This window comes from Platalea leucorodia (assembly GCF_965183815.1).
Source record: "Platalea leucorodia genome assembly, chromosome: 3".
In the NCBI taxonomy this organism is placed as follows: domain Eukaryota; kingdom Metazoa; phylum Chordata; class Aves; order Pelecaniformes; family Threskiornithidae; genus Platalea; species Platalea leucorodia.
In genome coordinates this window covers 4,733,060-4,753,752 of record NC_138825.1, presented here as the reverse complement: position 1 = coordinate 4,753,752, position 20,693 = coordinate 4,733,060, and the positions used below count along the sequence as shown (strand labels likewise).

Here is a 20,693-nt window from a genome sequence, read left to right as displayed (position 1 = left end):
GGACCCTTCCACCAGCTGCTTCATAGGCGAGGAAACCCACGTACCCCTCCATTCCTCTGCTCTCCGGAGCCGGCGCCGCTGTGCCCCGGCTCCCCCTGCGGGGCAGGCGGCGGGGATGCGGGGCAGGCGGCGGGGCTGCCGCCCGGGCTGCGGGGCCCCCGGCGGACGCCGGCCCCGGGGCCTCCCTCACAGCGAGCGGCCCCCGCGCCGCTCCCCGCCTCAACGCCTCACCCCGCTGCGCGGGAAACCTCCCGAGGCCCCCGCGCGGCTCAGCCTAGAAGCGGCGGCGGGGCCTTTTAGGCGTCCGCGCCGTTCGCCGGCAGGGCTGCCCTTCTCCCTCGCCAGGGCGCAGGCGCGCAGCGGGCAGCTCCCCGCCCAACGTCACTCCCGGCGCCGGCAGCAAGGACCCGGGCGCGTCTTGCTGGTGGCGGGCGGCGGCGGCGCCTTCTGGAAGGTTCGCGGCGGGGCGGCCATTACCGCGGGGCCATCCCTCTCCATCGGCGGCGGGGCGGCCGTTACCGCGGGGCCATCCCTCTCCATCGGCGGCGGGGCGGCCCGGACCGCAGGGCCCATCCTTCGCCATCGGCGACTGGGCGACGATGCCGGAGAACACAGGAGTCAAAGCCCATGGCGGGGCCGGGAACCGGGCCAAGGGCACCTACCAGGACCGGGACAAGCCCTCCCAGATCCGCTTCAGCAACATCGCCGCCGGGAAAGGTGAGGTGAGGGGCGGCAGCCGCTTTTGTGCTGCGGGGAGGCGGCAGGCAGCTCCCGGGGCCGGGGCCGGTCGGGGGGGGCTGTGCCGGGGCTTTGACACAAGCCTTGGTCGGGTGACTCGGCGTGTACGATTCCTGCGGTACTACTCCGTTTTAAAATGGCTGTAATCAAGCGATCGGGCGGTAATTGTTTTAAAAAAGAGCTGTGGAATCAGTCCTGATATTGCAGCGGTTTATATCATTCTACTATGAAGCATGATTTAGTGCTGGCAAAATAACCGGGAACCGCTTAATACTGGGAGACGCTTTCTTTGCAGGAGAAACGGTTGGACTTGATGATCTTAAAGGTCTTTCCCAACCTAAACGATTCGACCATTCTGTAATGTTTAGAATGACGGAGTGAGAGCTTGTGGTTCTTTGGATCAACTTGCAGACATATTTTTTTTCTGGTCCTAGCTGTTGCCGATGCAATTAGAACAAGCCTCGGACCAAAGGGAATGGATAAAATGGTAAGCCTTGTACTCACATTTTTAAAACGTTAAGCTGACTGAAATACTGTAAAGTCAACATGTTTTATATAGGATGCCATCTTTTGCCTTGAAATTCTTTTCCAAATTTCATTTGTTTAAGGGAAAGTGTAAACTAAATGCACATCTCGGTTTGAGAAATAATGTTGTCGCGAAAAATATTTTACATTGAGTATTGAATTAAATTAAAGATTTGTAGTTACTGATCAGGACTATGCTCCTCCGCTTCCTTCTCAGATTCAGGATGCTAAAGGAGATGTGACAATCACTAACGATGGTGCTACTATTCTGAAACAAATGCAGGTTCTGCACCCTGCAGCCAAAATGGTAAGTGGTTTTTTCCATTGCTCAGGCAATGATATGTGTAAGAGCTTAATTTCTGGGGAAAAAACAACGTAGTAACATTTCATGTGGATTTGAGAAGCGTTACCCACTAGTGACAGAGCAAGAAATTTTGGGCAGTGTGCTCCAGGAATATTTATTTTGATTGTAAGATGTGCTGAAGAGTTCCAAGTTCTTATTTCTTATCCGGTATTCCTTATGCATAGTCCCTCTGGACATGTTTTAAGACGTAAAAGAATCTAGCCCAAACTTTCTTCTCTCATCTAAGAGAAAAAAAGTCAGTGATGTCCTAAACTGCTAGGACAGAAGAGAATGAAAGAAGCGAATTAATTACATTGTGGTCGGGTGGTCCGAGGATGCAGTAGCCTGGTCTTTCGAGAAGTTAAATGTAGACCTCTCAGATTTGATTGTGGCTGGAGATGGAAACGAGCTTCCCGTGACCCTGCCACAGGAAAGGAAAAGGTAGACCTGTTAGATAGGTGCGATCGGTTTTAAGCTTGGGAGAAAAGCTGCTTTGCTTCTGTGAGGGATCTGTTTCACAGCAGTTGTACTTCGCCAAATAGGTGTGCAGGCATGGCAAGCAAGGTGCCAGAGGTACCAACTTCAGATTAGGAAAGGCGTGATTAGTCCTCATACTAAGGTTGATTTCAGTAGTGCTGCATTCTTGAATATCTTTTTTTTTTTTTTTTTTAATTGTCGGTGTTTGCAATTAAGTAGCATTATATATAAACTTTTGCCGTAATTTGTCATTTAGTTGGTAGAGCTGTCAAAAGCACAAGATATTGAAGCGGGTGACGGCACTACATCTGTTGTTGTCATTGCTGGAGCTCTTTTGGATGCCTGTTCCAGACTTCTTCAGAAAGGTAAATATGTGTATTTAATACAAAAACATGACTGGACACAGTTAAGTCCTCTGTCTGCTTGCACGTGCGTAGTGAAGCTTAAAGTAGCTGTTTCCAGTTTAAACGTGAAAGGTGACGTGAGTCTTCACGTTCAGGTTTCCCTCATGTCCCACTTTCGATTAAAAATGGAAAACTAAAAATTACCTTTTTGCTTTGAGTGGAATGCATTACTGTTGATAGAGGAAGTAGCGCCTGGATGATGTGATGAATGCTGCCTTGTAAAAACTCACCCTGATTATACTTTTATTTCTCTCGTGGACAGAGAGATAGTGTAAGAAGGTATAAATGAAATTTGGAAGCAGTGGTTCTACAGGTTTTTTTATGCTCAGCAAATTTATCACCTCCCATCAGTTAGAATATAGGGACCTTGAGAAAGTCTGGTCAGGAAAAGACGTGAGTTATGGGAGGCAGTGGTTAATGCAGGTTCTGTTCCATTAGCTCGGGACGTTCTCTGGTAGTCTGCTTCCGTCCAGTTCGGGAGCTTTTGTAGCTGTCCAGCCAGGTAACACGTGCGCTCCTGTGTGCGCTGGAAGTAGAGTAACGATGATCGGACCTGCAGAGTTCTTTTTTTGTCTCAGATCCGGACTTTATAGCAGTTTACCTACACTTGTCTCATCTCAAAAAACACCGTTTTGCTTGCTGTCCTCTTGCTGGTCCCTACCAAGGGTTTGCTTCCGTTTGCTTCCTCTCCCGGTACCGGTGGTGCTGCTGGAGCAGCAGCCCAGCATCTTCCACCATCAGAGGTGTTCAAAGATGCCCATCTACGGTTCGCCCGTAAGCTGCCTGCTTTGAAAAGATAAAGGATATGTCGCACACTCCAGAGAAATCAAGGAATTTTGTACAGAACTGTGGGGAACCGGTCTTTGAAAATCTGAAATAAAATCGCTGTCAGGCTCCTCGCAGGTATTCCCTGAACAGCGGCAGCTTTAAGAATGCCAAGGATAAACGAAACTTTGGGAAAGTGTGTTTCTGGGATGTCAGGCGTTGCAGGGAAATGCGCTGTGCTTGTCTGAGGACAAATTATTAGGAACATTATAGCTTGCTTCCTCAGCTTTAGCAGTGGAAAGTAATAGGGGAGGTCACATACTCTTGAACAACACATTTTTGCTCTGACATGAGAGTCTCTCTAATCTTAAAATGGAAAGAGAGGGTGAGGAAGGAAAAAAACCAAAAACCCATCGGTTGGAAGGCATGCCTGTCTAACAGCTTTTTGTTGCTGTCCCCAGGAATTCACCCCACCATCATTTCAGAGTCATTCCAGAAAGCTTTGGATAAAGGTATTGAAGTCTTGACCAACATGGCGCAGCCGGTAGAACTGAGCGACAGAGAAACCTTGCTGAATAGTGCGACTACTTCGCTCAATTCGAAGGTATGATGGCTGATACTTGAACTTAGTAATTCCGGACTAGCTGAGCCTTCGACTTTTCCTAGTCCGTGCTACGGTTCGCTTATTAAGAACAGCCTGCGGATCGTAAATCTAGCTGGTTTTCAGACATAGCTACCTTCTCTTAGACTGACTTTTCAGAGAGCCAGGGTTGACTGAGATTAAATCAAAGCCCTCAAACTGAATTTCAGTCTGAAATATTTAGCGATCTTAGATGTTACGTGTAAAATAAACAAGCTTCAACTGAAAACAGCAGCAGAAAAATCAGGTGGGATGCGGAGAGCTTTTGCCAACTTTTTGTGTAGGCAGTTCTTGTTCACGTGGCAGAAGCTCCTCAAACAGCATTGAAATCTGGAGAAGTGTGCAGGCTTCCCTTCCAGCAGAGTAATCTGGGAAGCTCTCAAAAGTCTTTTGTTTTAAGGGTCTAAGAAAGAGAAATTCAAGTTTCTTCCGTAAGTCCCTAAGCATAGGTTTTCCCACCAACATAGCTGCTTTTTCCTTTAAATGGAGTAGCCATTAAGAAGATACCGTGTTAAGACATCTGGCTGATGGACGGGGAGGGAAAACGGGCTTTGTTTCAAAATTCAGCAGTCAAACACTGAAATACAATGACGGTTATTTCGAAAGTACTGTTTATCAGTGTTAAATCTCTCGCTGGTTTTTTTCTTTACTATTAAATCCCTCAGGTTGTGTGTCAGTACTCCAGTTTACTCTCTCCAATGAGCGTGGATGCAGTGATGAAGGTGATTGACCCAACTACAGCTAGTAGCGTGGACCTCAGAGATATTAAAATTGTTAAGAAGTTGGGGTAAGAAACCATTTGTAACTTGATGAATTTTGTCCCTGTGAAATCAGCTTCCCAAAGCGCCGGAGTCATGGAGTGTTTGTTTCCAGGGGCACAATTGACGACTGCGAACTGGTTGAAGGCCTAGTCCTGACTCAGAAGGTGGCAAATACCGGTGTGACCAGAGTGGAAAAAGCCAAAATTGGCCTCATTCAGTTCTGCCTGTCTGCTCCAAAGACAGATGTAAGTTAAACTGTGACTGGAGCGAAACCTTTTGCTGTAGTACTGGGGGGACGCAAACGTAACGATAACACGTTTTTGTAAGATGTTGTAATGTCAGCTCTATTCCACAGCTATAATGAAGGTCTGCTGGGTAGTGCATAGATACTCATAACTCCTAAAGAACTTGGAGTTGGTGTAAGAAAGAAAATAGTCCAAAAGTCCAGTATTTCTCATCATTTAAACAATCTATGCTAAGACATTTCACTGTTTATGTTGATTTCCTTTGAATCACAGGCTCCTAAGTTAAAGAACGTGCTTGCTTTTAAAGTCAGCCATTGTTCATAATACTTGCTTTTCTCTTTTTTCTCTTTTTTTTTCCCTTCTTTTAAATAGATGGACAACCAAATAGTTGTTTCTGATTACGCTCAAATGGACAGAGTGCTGCGTGAAGAGAGAGCCTATATTCTAAATTTAGTTAAGCAAATTAAGAAGGCTGGATGCAATGTGCTGCTGATTCAGAAGTCTATTCTGCGGTACGTTCCTACCGATTTACCGGCTTACTGTGCGTGTCGGGGGGGAACAACTGGAATTGTTTGGAATAGCTGGGAAATGGAAGCCGAATACTGACAGTCGCACTCGGCGGAGTGTCGGACTGGCTGCAGCAGTGACGGTACCTTTAGAAAGCACGAGGCTTGCCTATATTTTGAGTTTCGTGACACCCCTGCTTTGTAGTCTAATTTCAGCGCTGCTGGTAAGCACGTGGTTGGGTAGTGTGAGCCGGTTACTAAAATAGCACGGTGGACTGACTACTTCCCTCTTGTTTTTAGGGATGCTCTTAGTGACCTAGCCCTCCATTTTCTGAACAAAATGAAGATCATGGTGGTTAAAGACATTGAAAGAGATGACATTGAGTTTATATGTAAGGTAAAGTGAGTTCTATAAATGGCTGTTAAATAAAGTCTACCCCAAAATTAAGTACCCAGCCAGTGCCGGTTTATCATGACACTTTCACGAGTTTCATGTTCTGACTATAATGTAAGAGCAGACGTTTCCCTAAAAACCATTCCTGTTCTGTTGAGCAGTCCCATCTCTAGAAGGACTGGGGACAGATGTAAAAGCCGTAGTCCTCACGGCGTTTTACTGCAACCTGCAGAAGAACGTTATGCCCTATACTTGCTGACTCTGCAGTTCAGGTTCTGGATTTTCCCCCCCCCATTATTTTTCCAGACGATTGGAACGAAGCCTGTCGCTCACATTGACCAGTTTACTGCCGATATGCTGGGGTCTGCGGAGCTGGCAGAGGAGGTCAACTTGAACGGTTCTGGGAAACTAATAAAGGTGAGGGAGTGACAACATGTTAATACCTACTTCACATCTGCCAGTTATTTTAATAACAACTGCTAATTTTAATGGGTTTTTTAATACTGAAGTTACTACGTTTAAGTACCTACTTCTAATCCCCGAGTAGCCACCGACTCGGGAAGTGTCGTGGTTTTGCTTAGCCAGACATCAGTGCTGTTACAGATCTTACAAATACCAACTTAAGTCCCTTTTTTTTTGTCCAGAGCTTTTTTTTTTTTTTTTTTTCAGTCTTTTTCAGTGTTTGGTTTTCTGTTTTAGATTACGGGCTGCACAAACCCTGGAAAAACTGTAACCATTGTGGTACGTGGATCCAACAAACTTGTTCTGGAAGAAGCCGAGCGTTCAATCCATGATGCCCTGTGTGTCATAAGATGCTTAGTTAAGAAGAGGTAACGCCTCCGTTTGGTTAGAGTGATTTATTATATTAATAATACGGAAAGCTAATCATTTGTGCGCTTATGCAAAATGAGGTTTGCTTCTTAATTTCTCTCCTCAGAGCTTTAATCGCAGGAGGCGGAGCACCGGAGATAGAGCTGGCCCTGCGCTTGAATGAGTACGCTCGCACTTTGAGGGGCATGGACTCGTACTGCGTCCGCGCGTACGGGGACGCGCTGGAAGTCATACCCTCCACGCTGGCTGAAAACGCAGGTCTCAACCCCATTTCCACGGTAACGGAGCTGAGAAACAGGCACGCGCAAGGAGAGAAAACAGCGGGCATTAACGTCAGAAAGGTAACAAGGAAGCGTATAGGCGCAGCATTGCTTAAAACATACTTGGGCTTTAAAAGGAATAATGCTCAGTGTTAGGGCGAAACTAAGGAGGGGGCAAGTTTGCGTCTCATAACAGTGTTCTCCCTAAAATCAGCGTTGAGGTAGATGATAGCTTGTTCTCTGAGGCATTAATGGCTTATCCCGAGTATTGATAATAGCAGACACTTCAATGCCACGCCCACGGGACAAGAAACTTCCCGTGTCTCTTCAAAAACAGGGTTTCAGCTACAAAACCCGATCCATTTGGCGTGATCCATCAGTGTTATCTGCAGCAGAAGGTGCCCACGGGCTACAAGTAGCAGAGCGGGCTGGCTCCTTTGACGTCGTCAGCATCTTTAAGCTGGCACAACCACGTTTATCTTTTCTCTTGGCTAATTGTGACTGGATACATTAAGGGCTTGGGGGGAGAAGACGCCTACCCTCATATTCCCGTTGAGGACAGACGAGTACGAGCCCTTTGATACTCTAATTTAAGCCCCTTCTCGGGATTCTACTGAAAGAAAACTTGCTAAACCTAACCCTAGTCTGACTTGTGCAAAGTAAAAGCTGCTTGTTCTCGCAGGGGGGCATTTCCAACATCTTGGAGGAGCTGGTTGTCCAGCCGCTGCTGGTGTCTTTGAGCGCACTGACTCTGGCAACAGAAACCGTGCGCAGTATTCTTAAGATCGATGACGTGGTAAGTAGTGTTTGCGTAGCGTTTTGTTTAAGCTTTCTTTCACAAGCAGCAGGGTAGTTAGTGTCATCTAACTTGCTCCGCTGCAAAATACAGCTGGTGGGTAGTAGTCTCAGTTTACGTGCTACTTAGGCCATTTGGCCTTCTGATAACTGCGATTGGAACAAAATTAAATGCGTTATAAATACTGTATCTTAAAGTAAGGAGTTAAGAAAGCGACTAAAAAACCCAGGATATTTGAGGAGAGGAGAAGTAACTGTTGCGTGTCCTGTAGACTTCTTAGGCCTGACTGTGTGAACTCTTCTTTGCAGGTGAACACTCGGTAAGCGGAGCAAAGCGAGCGGGGGCCGTGCCCTAGAGCCCCTTCCCCGCGCGCTGGAACGTGGCTTCCTCACCACAAGCGCCTGTGTGAATGGTCTTAAAGTCCACTTAAAGGCTTATGTACTTCTATCACATTAATTTAAAAAAAAAACAAACCACAAACTGTTTTCAAAAAGGAGATGCTGTTTATCAATAAACATGCAGTAGGCTACCGGAGTCTTTGCTTCATAATTTTGCTAGAAATAAGGTAAACCTTTTGTTACATTGGCTTCTCTGTGCTCTGAAAAGTTGAACAGCAAATAATGAGCTCTTGGAATACATTCTAAGAACACCCTTGGATTTGCACTCTAGTAACGTGCCTCTACAGGCTTTCCATAAAATGTTACTATAGGTAGAAATCTTTATTAATAGGGATTTATTTAACATCAGTTGCGGCTAGCAGGTCCGTCTCTCAACCACTTCTAAGTGCTCTTTTGGTTGCTTCCAGCGGGGGGGTGGTCAGCTCCCAGTTCTGTTTAGGAAAACCCCTGGTATGAAAGTTTTGGGCAGCTTAAGTCATCCACACCCCCCCCTCCTACCCCCCAAATTACCTGGTTTCCCCTCAACTGGCTGAGAAGTCAAAAAGTGCACTATTTTATAATAACGCAAATTACACTTTTATAAAACAAGCCATAAAATAGACACTAAAATCGATTGCTACTGGAAGGAAATGGTTTGTGTCACTGCGTCAGGGTGAGCGGTAACGCGGGGGTTCTCGGCTACCAGGAAAATCCCAGCTGCCCCAGGATTCATTAATTTGTTGTTAATGTTACATTTCATAGTTGGAATAAACATTTTTCAACTTCTAATTCTTAGCCTGAAATTGTGAATTAACCCTTCCCTCTTCGTTGTCGCTCTACTGAGACGACCAGGCTCCTCTTTGGGGGTATTCCATGACTCTAACTCGCATTCCCATTTATGATCAGTCAAATCTGTAGCTTTTGAGTAAACTCCTACCGCTTCACTGACCAGTTATTGTTGAAACACTTCCCTATCACTTCGCTAGCTAAGTAGAACATTCAGAATAATTCAAAATACTAATAAATAAATAAGAGTTAGGCATCAGTGCTCTGCATGAGTTATTTATTGGCCATTTAAAATTACAAATTATACCTTACCCCACAGGATTACCTCCAGCAATGATCTCTTTTAGTTTAGGTATTAAAGTTTTCCTTCCCCATCATCACAAACTTTGAATTTTTGACAAGACTTAGAATAACTACTGTGTGTGATTTAATCTTTTCACCTGTTGCTTTAGATAGGAAGAGCGTGTAGTTTCACTACAACAACTCGGCCCAGCAATGGGGCGCGCCTCTGCGGAGGTGGAGGAGCATTCCTGCTGGCCCCGCTCTACCCTGATTCCGTGATCTTAATTCTCACCTGAAGTACAAGCTTTGAGACAGGAGAAGATTCTTTAATAACTTGAGGGGGTAAAAAAATGGGGGCTCGGCCGGGAGGGAGTTACAAGTTCCAACTCAAATCCTGCAAAACCATTACCTACCGCTCGGTGCGGCGGGCCGAGGGCGGAAGACGGCAGGGAGCGAGCCTTGCAGGCGGGCGACGGCGGCAGCCTGCGGCCGGGCCCCCCTCGCCCGCCCCCAGGCCCTGCCTGCGGGGCGCCGGCCGCGGGCCTCGCCCGCCTCTTCCGCTCCACGGGCCGCCTCCGGGCGGAGCAGGAGCCTCCCCCGGCCCGCGGCCTGTCCCTGCCGGCCGGGGAAGCGGGCGCCATGGAGGCGGCCGCCTCCTGCCTCCGCTGCGAGCCGGGGCCGCCGCCCGCCGCCGCCGCGCAGGTAGCGCCGGGGGCGGGGAGGGCGAGCGCGGGGCCCCCGAGCGGGGGCGGAGGGCGGGCGGGAGGCGGGCGGCCCGTGGCGAGCGCGTTAGGCCCCGCGGGCGAGGAGCCGGTGCGGAGCCGGCGCGGAGCCGGCGATGCCCGGGCCCGGGCCCTGCGGCGGCCCGAGAGGCGAGGCTGGCGGCGGGTGGCGCCCGTGGCTGGGCGGTCCGCAGCGGGTTGGTAACGTAGCTGCGGTGACCGTGCGGTTCGGGCACTACCCGAGAGGAAAAACGAGTTAGGGACCTGTGCCGTGAAAACCTGAGGGAGCACAAACAAGACTTTTCCTGGGAATGTCAAAGCTTATTAGGATACCTCTGTGTGGAAAAGGATGCTTCTAATTTTTGGATAAAGAAACCAGTCCTGTGATTTTTTTTTTTTTTTTTTCAAACACGATGCTTAAAAATAACATAAAGGAAGGCTTTGTAACGCAGACTAACCTGCTTTAATAAACTTCTCTAACTTGTGTAAGCTTTAAAAATATTTAAAGGATGGGCTTACCTGCACAGACCGTGTGGGAGGTGTAAGCTCTCATTTCGCAGTAAGTTAGGGAATGGGAACAAACGTTTGTGCCCAAGATAGCCAAGGACTGCTTTGAGAATGCTTGTGGAAACGGGAGGCAGGGAAGGTTGTGTTGTGGTTTTGTTTGTTTTCAAATAACAGCTTTTTTAGAGCTGCGTAGTAATCAAGCAACAATTGCACTTTACAAAATAGTTGAAACTTTTTTCTTTTGATAAGTCCTTTGATCATATTTCCTGGTATAAACATATGGATTACAGGGACAGACTTAGGAATTTTACATGCTTTAAATAGGACCCTTAGGACAGAAATTATTACACAGTAAGATTATTCCATCTAACTCTGCATTAACATTTGTATACAGGTATCTCTGTTTGCTATTACTGTATCATTCGTTAGACTTAATTGGGATAAAGCATTATTAAGAACCTTGTTCCCCTTTCCTCTAACAGCAAATGTCAAACATCTCTTCTAGGATGGCTTTGATCCGGATTCAAATACCGACAGAGAGCAGACCCTCTCTCTAAATGGAGACCCTGACAAGTGGATAGACTTTTCCAAAATGTGCGATTCAAATCAAGAATATTACTTGAAGCTGGAAGAGTTGAAGAACGCCCACTTGGAGACCATGGCAAAATTAGAAAGTATGTATCGGAATAAACTATATTTAAAAGGAGTACAAGCCTCGGACAAGAAAAAGGCTGCTTCTAACGTGTGTTGTAGGTAAGTTTGGTGGTACCTTTTATCTGACGATTCTCAAATGCCTCGCAGACATCTGTAAAACAGCAGGCGTTTTGAGGGCTGGGAAGTGTTACTTTCCCATTTCCTATAAGCAGATAATCACAGAAAAGTTAGCTTTAATAATAAAAATGCTTACTCACCTTGCTAACGGACTGCGAGATTTGCAAGTGTGTGTGCAGCAGAGACTCGACAACTTGTTCAGCAGAGCACAGTGCCTTTCCTGAAGTGCTGACTTGTTCACGATCAGCACTTACTTAAAACCATGATCTGGTGTGAGTACCTACTGTGCTGCTTTTTTCTCTTCTTTTCCCCCCCCTCTCTTCTTCCCCACAAGTGCTGTTAATTTTTTTTTTCCTAATGGTGGTATATTAAAGTGGAAGTTACTGGCTTTGCATCAATGTCAGACTAGACTCAAAAGAATTTTTTTTTCCCTTTTTTATAGGCCAACTTGGGAAAAGAGCTCATATCAGCCTCTACATTTGCACAAATGCTTTTCAGACTCTGAGTTAAGTGATCCCGTAGGCTCAAGTATATCTGATGGGTCTGACAGAGAATTAGCATTTGAAGAAAATGGTAGTGAAACTGGATCATCCGCATTTGCTAAGGAACGGATTGAAAGAATGTGGGACGGCTTCTCTGTGGAAGACTACATCTCCCGCACCAAACACAGCTTGCCAAGCTCACCAGTCTTCAGAACGATACGGAAGAAACAGAAAGCGTGGTCACCAAAAGTTACTGTGCCCAAGCCTTTCCAGATGACTATTAGAGAAGCGAGGAAGAAAGAACAGAATGTCAAATCAAAGTCACAGATTGAAATGGAAAATAACTTATTGAAGCAGCAACTAGAGGAAGAAGCAGAGTGTCAGAAAAAATTCCGAGCCAATCCAGTGCCTGCTGCCGTCTTCCTTCCGCTCTACCGTGAAATCGTGCAACAGAACGAAGAGCGCAGGAGGTCTGTGAAAGAGAGAAGCAAACTCAAGCTCTTGGCTTCTCAGAAGCCATTTAAATTCATTGAACGAGAGAAGCAAAGGAATGAAATTCGGAAAATGCAATTAAGAGACCTTTCTGCACCTGAGAAGAAAACAAAACTGTTCAAAGCAAAACCAGTTCCTAAATGTGTTTATAGTCCAGCTGTTAACGACAAGCTAAAGGAGGAGGAGCTCTACCGAGAAATCAGGATCAGAATGAGAGCTGAAGAGTTGCTACGTAATTCATCTCTGCCCAACAGCAGACTGGCTTTAAAAGATACCAGTAAAAAGAAGAAACACAAGTGCGTGGAACCAAAGGAAACAGAACATAAACCCAAGATCAAATCAAAAGTTCCAGATTTTGAACTACTACACCAGAAATTTCAGAAACGGCTCCTGCAACAAAAACAAGTGAAACACCTCACAGTCTGTGAACCTTTCGATCTTCGTACTCCATATATTCCCTCAAACAAGGGGAAGATTTTGAAGGACATTCAAGAGGATGAAGAAAAGTTGAAAGAAACACGCTGGCCATATGCCTCTCCAAGACGTAAACCTCAAATGAGACATTCGAGTGCAAACGCACATCTCCCAGGATTTGGAGAATCTAAATCGCCAAAAATCACAGAATCCACAAGACGACGGCTACAAGCCATAAGGTGACTACTTTAGTGATGCTCTACGTTTTCTATATGCTTTAAGAGTAGATTTCTTTTGTATTTCTACATATGTAGTCAATTCTTCCATGCGCTGAATTTAGGACTTAATACATTAATATAAGGGCTTCATTATAACAGAAAACTTAAAATATTTTACATATAGGACTTACTTAATTAGCGTTTATGATTGTTAAAGAAACATAGTGCATTTTTCTCCGAACACCCACAGGAAAGGGACAAATGACTGCCGCTTCCCAGGAGATGCCTGAATCCCTTAATACGGCACATACCTCGTGTCCTCTTACGCCGACCCTGTTTTCACCCTGTTCTTCTCTTTTGAATCTCCTTTGCCAAAGCTCCCTTTGAAGTCTTGCTCTTGATTTAAAATGAATTCAGCCTTAGTTTATTTTTCCACCCAGGAATTCACTTGAGGAAAAGAGAAAGCTGGAAGAACAACAAAAAAGGAACAGAACAAAGCAGAAACAAAGAACGAAAAAACTCCAGAAAATTGTAACGACTCGGGCTGAGGCCAATGACCCACATCAGAGCCTAGCTCAGATGTCTAAATCCAAATTAAAAACATTCAGGTATTTTGTTGCTTTCCCCGAATCCTGAACCTCTCATTCTACGTTGTATGTTAAACATACAACGTAAAAAATAGCATAGTCTAAGTTTACATAATTATACATTTGATAAATTATACACTGTACAAGCAGCTAGTAAAAAAAGTGGCCAAGTTTAGTATTTCGACTGGGAAATTGTTGCCTGTTCTAATGATTTTGATCTGTATGTTCTACCTCATAGTATTTATAGATTAGCCAACAGGAGACTTCTGTGTTTTCTCAGTTAACATATCAAGTAAAGAGGAAAAGTTTAAAAAAAAAAATGGAAAAGGAACAGTGTAGTTAACATTTCACAATTCACTTCTTTGTCCCAGCAGGTCCCTGCTTAAGAGGGAAAATTAGAGCAGGAATATTATTTGAACTTAGCACATGTATCACCAGCTGACCAGGAAGCTGCTGGTGCTTAGGAGGAATGGGAGCCAAAGTTACCTTTAGTAAAGATATAAATTCAAAGACTTTCTATAGGACTGAGAAAAGCAGGACACAGGGAAAAACATCAGGGCCTTCTCCGTGTGCTGGAAACTGGCAGTCCAGATGGCTCCAGCTCTCTGCTGCTGATCTAACTCCAGAATTGCTGCTTGACCTTGTGTTTGTGGCTAATTTAACCATTTCTGCTTCCTGTTCTTTTTAATCCTAGGGGAAAAAAAGTCAGTCCTGTTTGAACGAGTCTTTAGTGAGGTTTATAACCTGTCTTGGCCTGGTGGCCCTGGTCTGCCCCTGTTGCTTCACGCGTAGGCAGGATTCTTGGGCAGCGACTATGAATCCTAATTTCCAGTAACCAGGCAAACTGCCCGTAACTGACAGTAGTAGGGCAAAACAATACAAGGGTGAATGATCATGAGATACACCTGATTACAAGATTCACAGCTTGGACTAGCAACTTTTAAGTTACCATGCTAAGCTTTAAGGTGTTTAGAACATGGTCCACGATAGAGATCTTTCTGAAGTGAGGGTGGAGGCTAGGGCTGTCTTTATGGCTGAGTTGAAAGGTAACAAATAAGGTTTCCTCATTCTTTCTGCTTTACGTGGGTCTCTTCTTTCTTTATAGCTAAAAGAGAAAATTGTGGGTTTATTCTTAATAAACTCTGGGCTGTCATAAGCAAATGTGCTAAAATACTGCAGCACCACCTGCAAGTCAATACCGCACATTGTTCCACCAGCAAACTTTATAATGGTTATTCACGATGTTGCTTCACTGTGACCAGAAAGGGAAAACAGCAGAAACTGAAGCACACGTGTTCTCACGTGCTGAAAGCATGAAGTGCAGCGGCTCAGCCGGGATGTGCTAGAAGTGGCATTGCAACAAACATTTTGCTTGGCCACGCGGGCGATCAGGGACTATCCAGCGTACATCTATGCCCGCCTGCCACCGCCCCCAAAGACGGCTGAAGCCAAAGCACACCTAGGAGGGAGCAGTGGTCTGGAAGAAGCAGGGCTTGCACAGGGTCCCGGAGAGCAGAGATGCAGGTCAAAGAGGGCAGCCCCTTCTAACTGTTTTGTTAGAGTCAGAGCTGAAGCACAATTGCTTTTGCAACACGACCAGCAGATACGGTTAATAACAGGAGCTTTATAATGTAAGTGTCCTTGGGCAGATGATCTGCTGACTCTAGGACAGAAGCAGAAAACAATTTGCGTTACAGTAGCAAGGTGGAGAATTGAGACGGTAGGTGTGCTTACAGATTTGATTTGAGTTCATTCAACAGCAGACTTCACATTACAGTATTTAGCTTAATCAGATTTCAGGAGTATTGTAAAACGCTCATGCCCAATTCTTGTCTGCACATAAAATTATGCTATTATAAAGCAAGATTACTTCCCTAGTGCTGATGCATTAAGGCTGGTACAAGTCCTTAACTTGATAATGCTTATTTCAGCATAGGCTGGGTAATAAGGTATATTAATGTAAGTGCTCTTCTAACAGATAATTAGGTTTGTAGAAAGCCGCCCAAGAGAGCAAGCAAGTAGCAACAATGAAGTTCCCTCCCTCAAAATGGTGAATAACTTGCCTTCATGCACAGCTATATCGCAGAAATTCAGAGGACGGTAAGGGAGAGAGGCAGGAGGAGACAGAAGTGTAAAATGCCCCCTAGCCCTCATAGTTGCCCTCAAGTGTCTGACTTCGTAATGCTAGAGCTGGCCCCGTACAGAGGCAACCTCACAAAGAGGCGTCTCTGTCACACACGGAGGATTACAGCCCGTGCTACGTGGATTACCTAGCGCTTGCTGTGATCCGAGATATCGTTTCAGTTGATGAATCAACAGTTTCATCGTCGTGCTATATTGACTGGGCCCTCGACAAATCGACTGGGATAAAAGCATACTAGGATCCAGAATGCGGCCAACCCCTCCTGTGAGACAGACTGGCAACGTAGCAAGATTCTTATCATCAAACTTTACCTTGAAGTACCAATTTTTATTTAATGATATTCATTTCGTATGGTGCATTCTGATTTCATCAGTCATTTCAAACTGTTGAATTTTGCTTAGAACAACTAGAATATCTGTATGAAATCCTCATTTAAAAAAACCTAGGTATCCAAACTTAAAAAAACCTAAGCATCCAAAAATCTTAAGAATCCAAACAGTCCCTAATTTAACCTCACTAGCCACGACCTCTTTGCGTATCCAAAGCGACTACTTCTGAGACGGTTTTGTTCAGTACTTACAGGCAAGCAATTGCTGTGAAAATGAGACAATACACCTCAGACCCTGTAACCACCATAAAATAATTTACCTTTTATGTATCTTTAAGTAGGACAATATCTAGTTTGTTATGAGCAATTTAACTTTCAGCTCCTGTAGAAAATTACTTCTTGTATTATAAATTAATAATAATTTCTCTCGTACTCTGTTTCCCTTAGGAATTATGAGAAGCAGAGAATGCAAGAATATTTGCAAGAGTTGCAAGAAATGGAAGAAAGAGTAAATCAAAGGCCATTGCTTTTTGAAAGAGTCACTCAGGTTGTCTTGCTTCTGTATTGCTTCTTAATCTTATCTTCAAATACCACATAAGGCATTTGTAGTCAGACATTTCAAACGCAGAAGATACTTGAAAAATACTTTTGAGAGCAGTATTTGTCCATTTTAATCTCTATTGCCCCATCTCCATATAAATATTACTAATTTTTGTGACTAAACATTCACGGCTGGCTTGCACAGGGAACCAAGATGGCTGTCCTAAACATGTTGTCCAATTCAGTTATAATGACTAACTCGAAACACAACAAAAATTTACCGCAGAAACGTGGGAGGTTTAAGTTGGGGAAGAAGCGATAAGAAAATCTGAGTATTCTTAGTATCTACTTGAAAGCTCAGATGCAGTATTTTCATCTCTCCATTCCAGTACAACCCTGTGCTGGTAGTGTGGTCCCTGACCTGTTTCCAAACCCCAGAGAGGCAGCAAGTCATAGATCACCGGTTCCCCCATCCCTTCTGTCTGCACAGGTGTCCTGGTCTGCCATCGCTGCGGGGCAGGACCATCTGCGTAGATCGGAGGACAAGTCCTCCTCACTCAGACATTACCTGGAGGAACAGAATTTACACCCTCGGTTTCAGAGGCAGAGATACACATCTATGTAGTTTGTTGAACAGCACTAAGGTAGTGAATCAATACTACTTTTTTTTAGGGCAGCAGGTCCCAGAGAGGGAAGACAGAGGAGGAGGAGAGAGGGGATAAGGGAGAAGCCCTAGGAAGAGTACATCTGATTTTCTACACGTCCACATCTTCCCCCTCCTCCCTCAGTAGTTCTATACAGAATATATAGCTCTTCATTAGCCAGTGGGCACAGGGAGCAAAGCAGATTTAAACTACTACAGAAAAGGAAAATCTGGTGTAAAGTTTTCCAAGTGTTGTTTTGCCATTCTTACCTGCACTGAATAATCATTCAGCTTGTCAGATGCAATTAATGAAACAGAGCATTAATATAAAAGTATCAGAAAGACGGGCATTTAATGCATTTAGATAACATATAACAATTGTGGTTTTCCTACAGAAAAATGCCAGAATAGCTGCAGAAAAGCATTATACTAACAGATTGAGAGCACTGGGGGTATGCCCAGAGTTTGTTTCAAAGAAAGGACAAACAACTAAATTGCTACAATGCTCCAGTGCTGAAGATTTTAATAACTCCACTGATGCCAGAGAAAGGTAGAGATTACTGAAGGCTTTTTTTGTGCCACTACATACCTAGTAATTAGAAAGTAATTTTTGATGTGTAGGTGTGGGGTTTTTTAATTATTTGTGGTATTTCCCAGGTAAATATTTGACTGTGTAGTTAGCTTCACTAATATTAGCATTAGTATGTATTTCTTATCTTTTTCCTGAATTAAATATTATTTCATAAAACAGAGGAGACCACTGGATATGTTACGTAACGCACTTCAAAGAAAAATGAAGAAAAACACTTTATTTGTTCCTTTCACCAAAAATTCTGGCAGGTTGCTAGTAAGTCACTTCATTCTGCATTACCTTTACTGAAATTTTAAAATAAGCCTTATAAAAAATACTTTTCAATATCCATTAGGTGTTATGATTTAGAAGGAAGCAGGAATAAAAAAATTGAAATATATAAGCAATACTTTTGAGCTACTTTCTTGCATAAAAGGAGACTCTAGTGTCCCCCCTTCCTTTTTCCCTCCCCAGTTCCACCCCAACCACATCTACCAGGATTTGTCCTAGTACAAACGACCTGAAGGTAGTTTAAAACCTACTGGAAAGCATCTTACCTGAAAATAAAATCACACGTGCAAACTGTCTTTTCAGAGTCATGAAGGATAAAGTGAAAGAAAGGGAATCCTTTGAGGAAGCAGCTGACAGCAGGCCTCGGTCTGAGGAGTCCTGTGAGGAGGAGGACGAGAGGAGAAAAGGTGTCAGAACCTCCACCTGGGATGGCCAGTCCAGTGAGGATGAGGAAGAGGCAAGAGCTAGCCCTTACGCTCATCAGCCTTGCCATGCAGAGGAGGCTGGGTCCAGTTCCCCCTCAGACCAGCACCGTGAAGAGGAGGAGGAGGAGGAGGAAGCAAAGGCAGTCCTGTCGCTTGGCCGTTCCCAGGAGGAGGACAATGATCAGTCAAGATCCAGCTCTCCGTCTGACCAGTCTCATGAGCGTGAAGAGGAAGGTCAGTCTGACCCTGAAGCTGAGGGTGCCTTCAGATACGAGGATGAGGAATATGAAAATGATGACTCAGAAGACAAACCCAGCGATGAAGAAGCTGACTGAAAGGAAGGCAAACAGGATGGCCTGGGGCTCAGGAACCTATTTCATTGCTGGCAGTGAAATAGACACCAAAGAAAAACTTGGCACTTCGCTACTGATACAAAATTCTGTGAATTTAAACCTCTCTGCTTAACAGTCTTTCCAGCACAGAAATTTTGTCTATTTTCCAGTAAGGAAGATCAAGTTACTAATTTCCACCAAGAAAATAATTCAGTTTAATATTAATCTTCTTTATTCTAGTCTTCTGTAACATTAGTGCACCTGTGTAGAAAATGAACTGCAACCTCTGTTTAATAACAACAACTTGCACACTGCGTTGGTAAGTCCTGAGGTCTTACGTCCAGCTTTTCTACGTGCTGGCAAAACCAGATGAGATTTTGGAGTAGTCATTTGCCATTATCAGTGCCTCCCAGTCTCAAATGCTTCAGTACTTCTGGGGTCTGCTTCTGCAACAGCTTCTAGGATGGCAATAAATAGACAAGGGTTTGTTGTGCAAGACCTCCGAGTGTTTTTAGCAGAGCAGCTGCTAGGAAGACAACTTGTGGTGCAGTTAGACAGTATGGCCACATTAATCTGTTCAAGTCTCCCCGCCTCTTCCCACGAGGTTCATCTTTACCCACTTAAGTGAGCTGAATTGGCTCAGTGATGGGTCAGATGAGTGCCAGGGCCAGAAAAGATTACTGCTTTCAGAGGAAACAAGCTGTTGTATCAATTCAACTACGTTGTCCAACTACAATATTAACAGTATTGCATTTGCTCTTCCTAGACAGGAAAAAATGCCTAGAATACACAGAGAAGCCACTTAAACTTTCACAGGGATTTTTAACACTTACAGACAAGTAAGGTAGACAAGTTAGTAGAATAATACGTTATGCTGCAGATCTTGTGTTACTGACTATCCAAGCCCCAAAACTGTTCTTTCAACTCCACGTTGTTTTGAAGAGCTCTTCCCATAATCATGTAAAAATCATTCTTCACAACATAATAACAAATGCTGACATTAATCTTCAGATTTCTTTATTGAGACAGTAAACACACTGTAAAGACAAAATCTTACTACATCGGATAAAAATGCAGCCCAGCAACTCTAGCTGCATGAAAGTATGGAAAGAAGTGCTCTAGTACCTTTTCTTACACACTTGCTACTCAGGACTTCAGCTTCTACACAACAAAGAATACAAATGGAAGGTTTGGGGGGTTTTGGTTTTGTTTGTTTGTTTGTTTCTTCTTTGTATCCACAGCAACTTCTCCTCCTATTACTACCTTTCTTGCTAATCTGTCATATGCAACATTGCAAGTAATACCAGACCACAAACAAGCTTTGTCAGGACAGATTATAATGCAGCATTGCACAGGTGCTCAAAACACATTCATTGAACAGTAAATGCATTTGTTAAAACTACCAGGTTTGCAAAAACATCTGTAATGACTTTTTTTAATTAAAAAATAAGGTTTTTTAAATTATTTTCTTCCACATTCCAGCAAGAGCACTAAATCTGGTATTGTTTCTTCCTCCTGACTTTGAAAAACTGTAACAATGTTTGGAAGATTATCATTATTGCTTTTATTTATTTTTGAAGTGTGAGCATAACTAATATGAATTTGAAACTTACTTTGTACTTAAACTATCCATTGTATATATGTCATACATGAAAAAATGATTCATTACTTCACAAGCAAAAATCACCGTTTACAATCTCCAGTTATACCTGACAACCCCACAATATAAACTCAAGGTTGGTTTGCTTGTGCTTGTCAGTATTCTATAATTCTGAAGAGCTGTACAATGTTATTGAATTCGTAGGCACACATTACTCATATTTGTCTCTTTAGTAAATCAGGTTTTTTGAAAGAAGGCAGAGCAGCTCTAAATTATGGTTTTCTCAAAGATTATTTTGAAGAGGTTTCAAATCAGAAAAAATCTGGTTTTAAGACCTGATAGGACTCAACTAAGTGTTCTAAAAGAACATCAATATATAATTGTTGAACTACTACGAGACTATTACTAAACCTCCTTTGAACTGGAAAGAGGTAGCAAAAGCAATGGGGTTTTTTAGGTTTTAGAAGGAGTTGGGTACCTGTGTATATTTATATTTA

At 44.0% G+C, this 20,693-nt stretch overlaps 2 protein-coding genes across 5 annotated transcripts; both read left to right on the top strand.

Moving 5' to 3' along the window:
- Positions 1-390: 390 nt before the first annotated feature.
- On the top strand, positions 391-8,160 carry CCT4 (chaperonin containing TCP1 subunit 4). 2 transcript variants are annotated; one of them, XM_082307151.1, is made up of 15 exons: positions 391-528; positions 571-717; positions 1,173-1,225; positions 1,481-1,570; positions 2,340-2,448; positions 3,714-3,856; positions 4,558-4,679; positions 4,766-4,898; positions 5,271-5,410; positions 5,705-5,801; positions 6,105-6,215; positions 6,498-6,628; positions 6,736-6,970; positions 7,572-7,685; positions 7,994-8,160. In XM_082307151.1, exons 2-15 carry the CDS (start codon positions 600-602, stop codon positions 8,006-8,008), a joined length of 1,611 nt encoding a protein of 536 aa, XP_082163277.1. In that variant the 5' UTR covers positions 391-528; positions 571-599; the 3' UTR covers positions 8,009-8,160. The 2 variants fall into 2 exon arrangements, with proteins under 2 accessions (XP_082163277.1, XP_082163276.1); XM_082307150.1 differs by having other exon boundaries at positions 391-717.
- A 1,597-nt stretch (positions 8,161-9,757) lies between these two features.
- On the top strand, positions 9,758-20,266 carry FAM161A (FAM161 centrosomal protein A). Of its 3 annotated transcripts, XM_082307146.1 has the most exons (7): positions 9,758-9,832; positions 10,865-11,112; positions 11,573-12,757; positions 13,177-13,344; positions 16,242-16,341; positions 17,373-17,527; positions 18,143-20,266. In XM_082307146.1, exons 1-7 carry the CDS (start codon positions 9,770-9,772, stop codon positions 18,597-18,599), a joined length of 2,376 nt encoding a protein of 791 aa, XP_082163272.1. In that variant the 5' UTR covers positions 9,758-9,769; the 3' UTR covers positions 18,600-20,266. The 3 variants fall into 3 exon arrangements, with proteins under 3 accessions (XP_082163272.1, XP_082163273.1, XP_082163274.1); XM_082307147.1 differs by lacking the exon at positions 13,177-13,344; XM_082307148.1 differs by lacking the exons at positions 13,177-13,344; positions 16,242-16,341; positions 17,373-17,527.
- Positions 20,267-20,693: the final 427 nt, after the last annotated feature.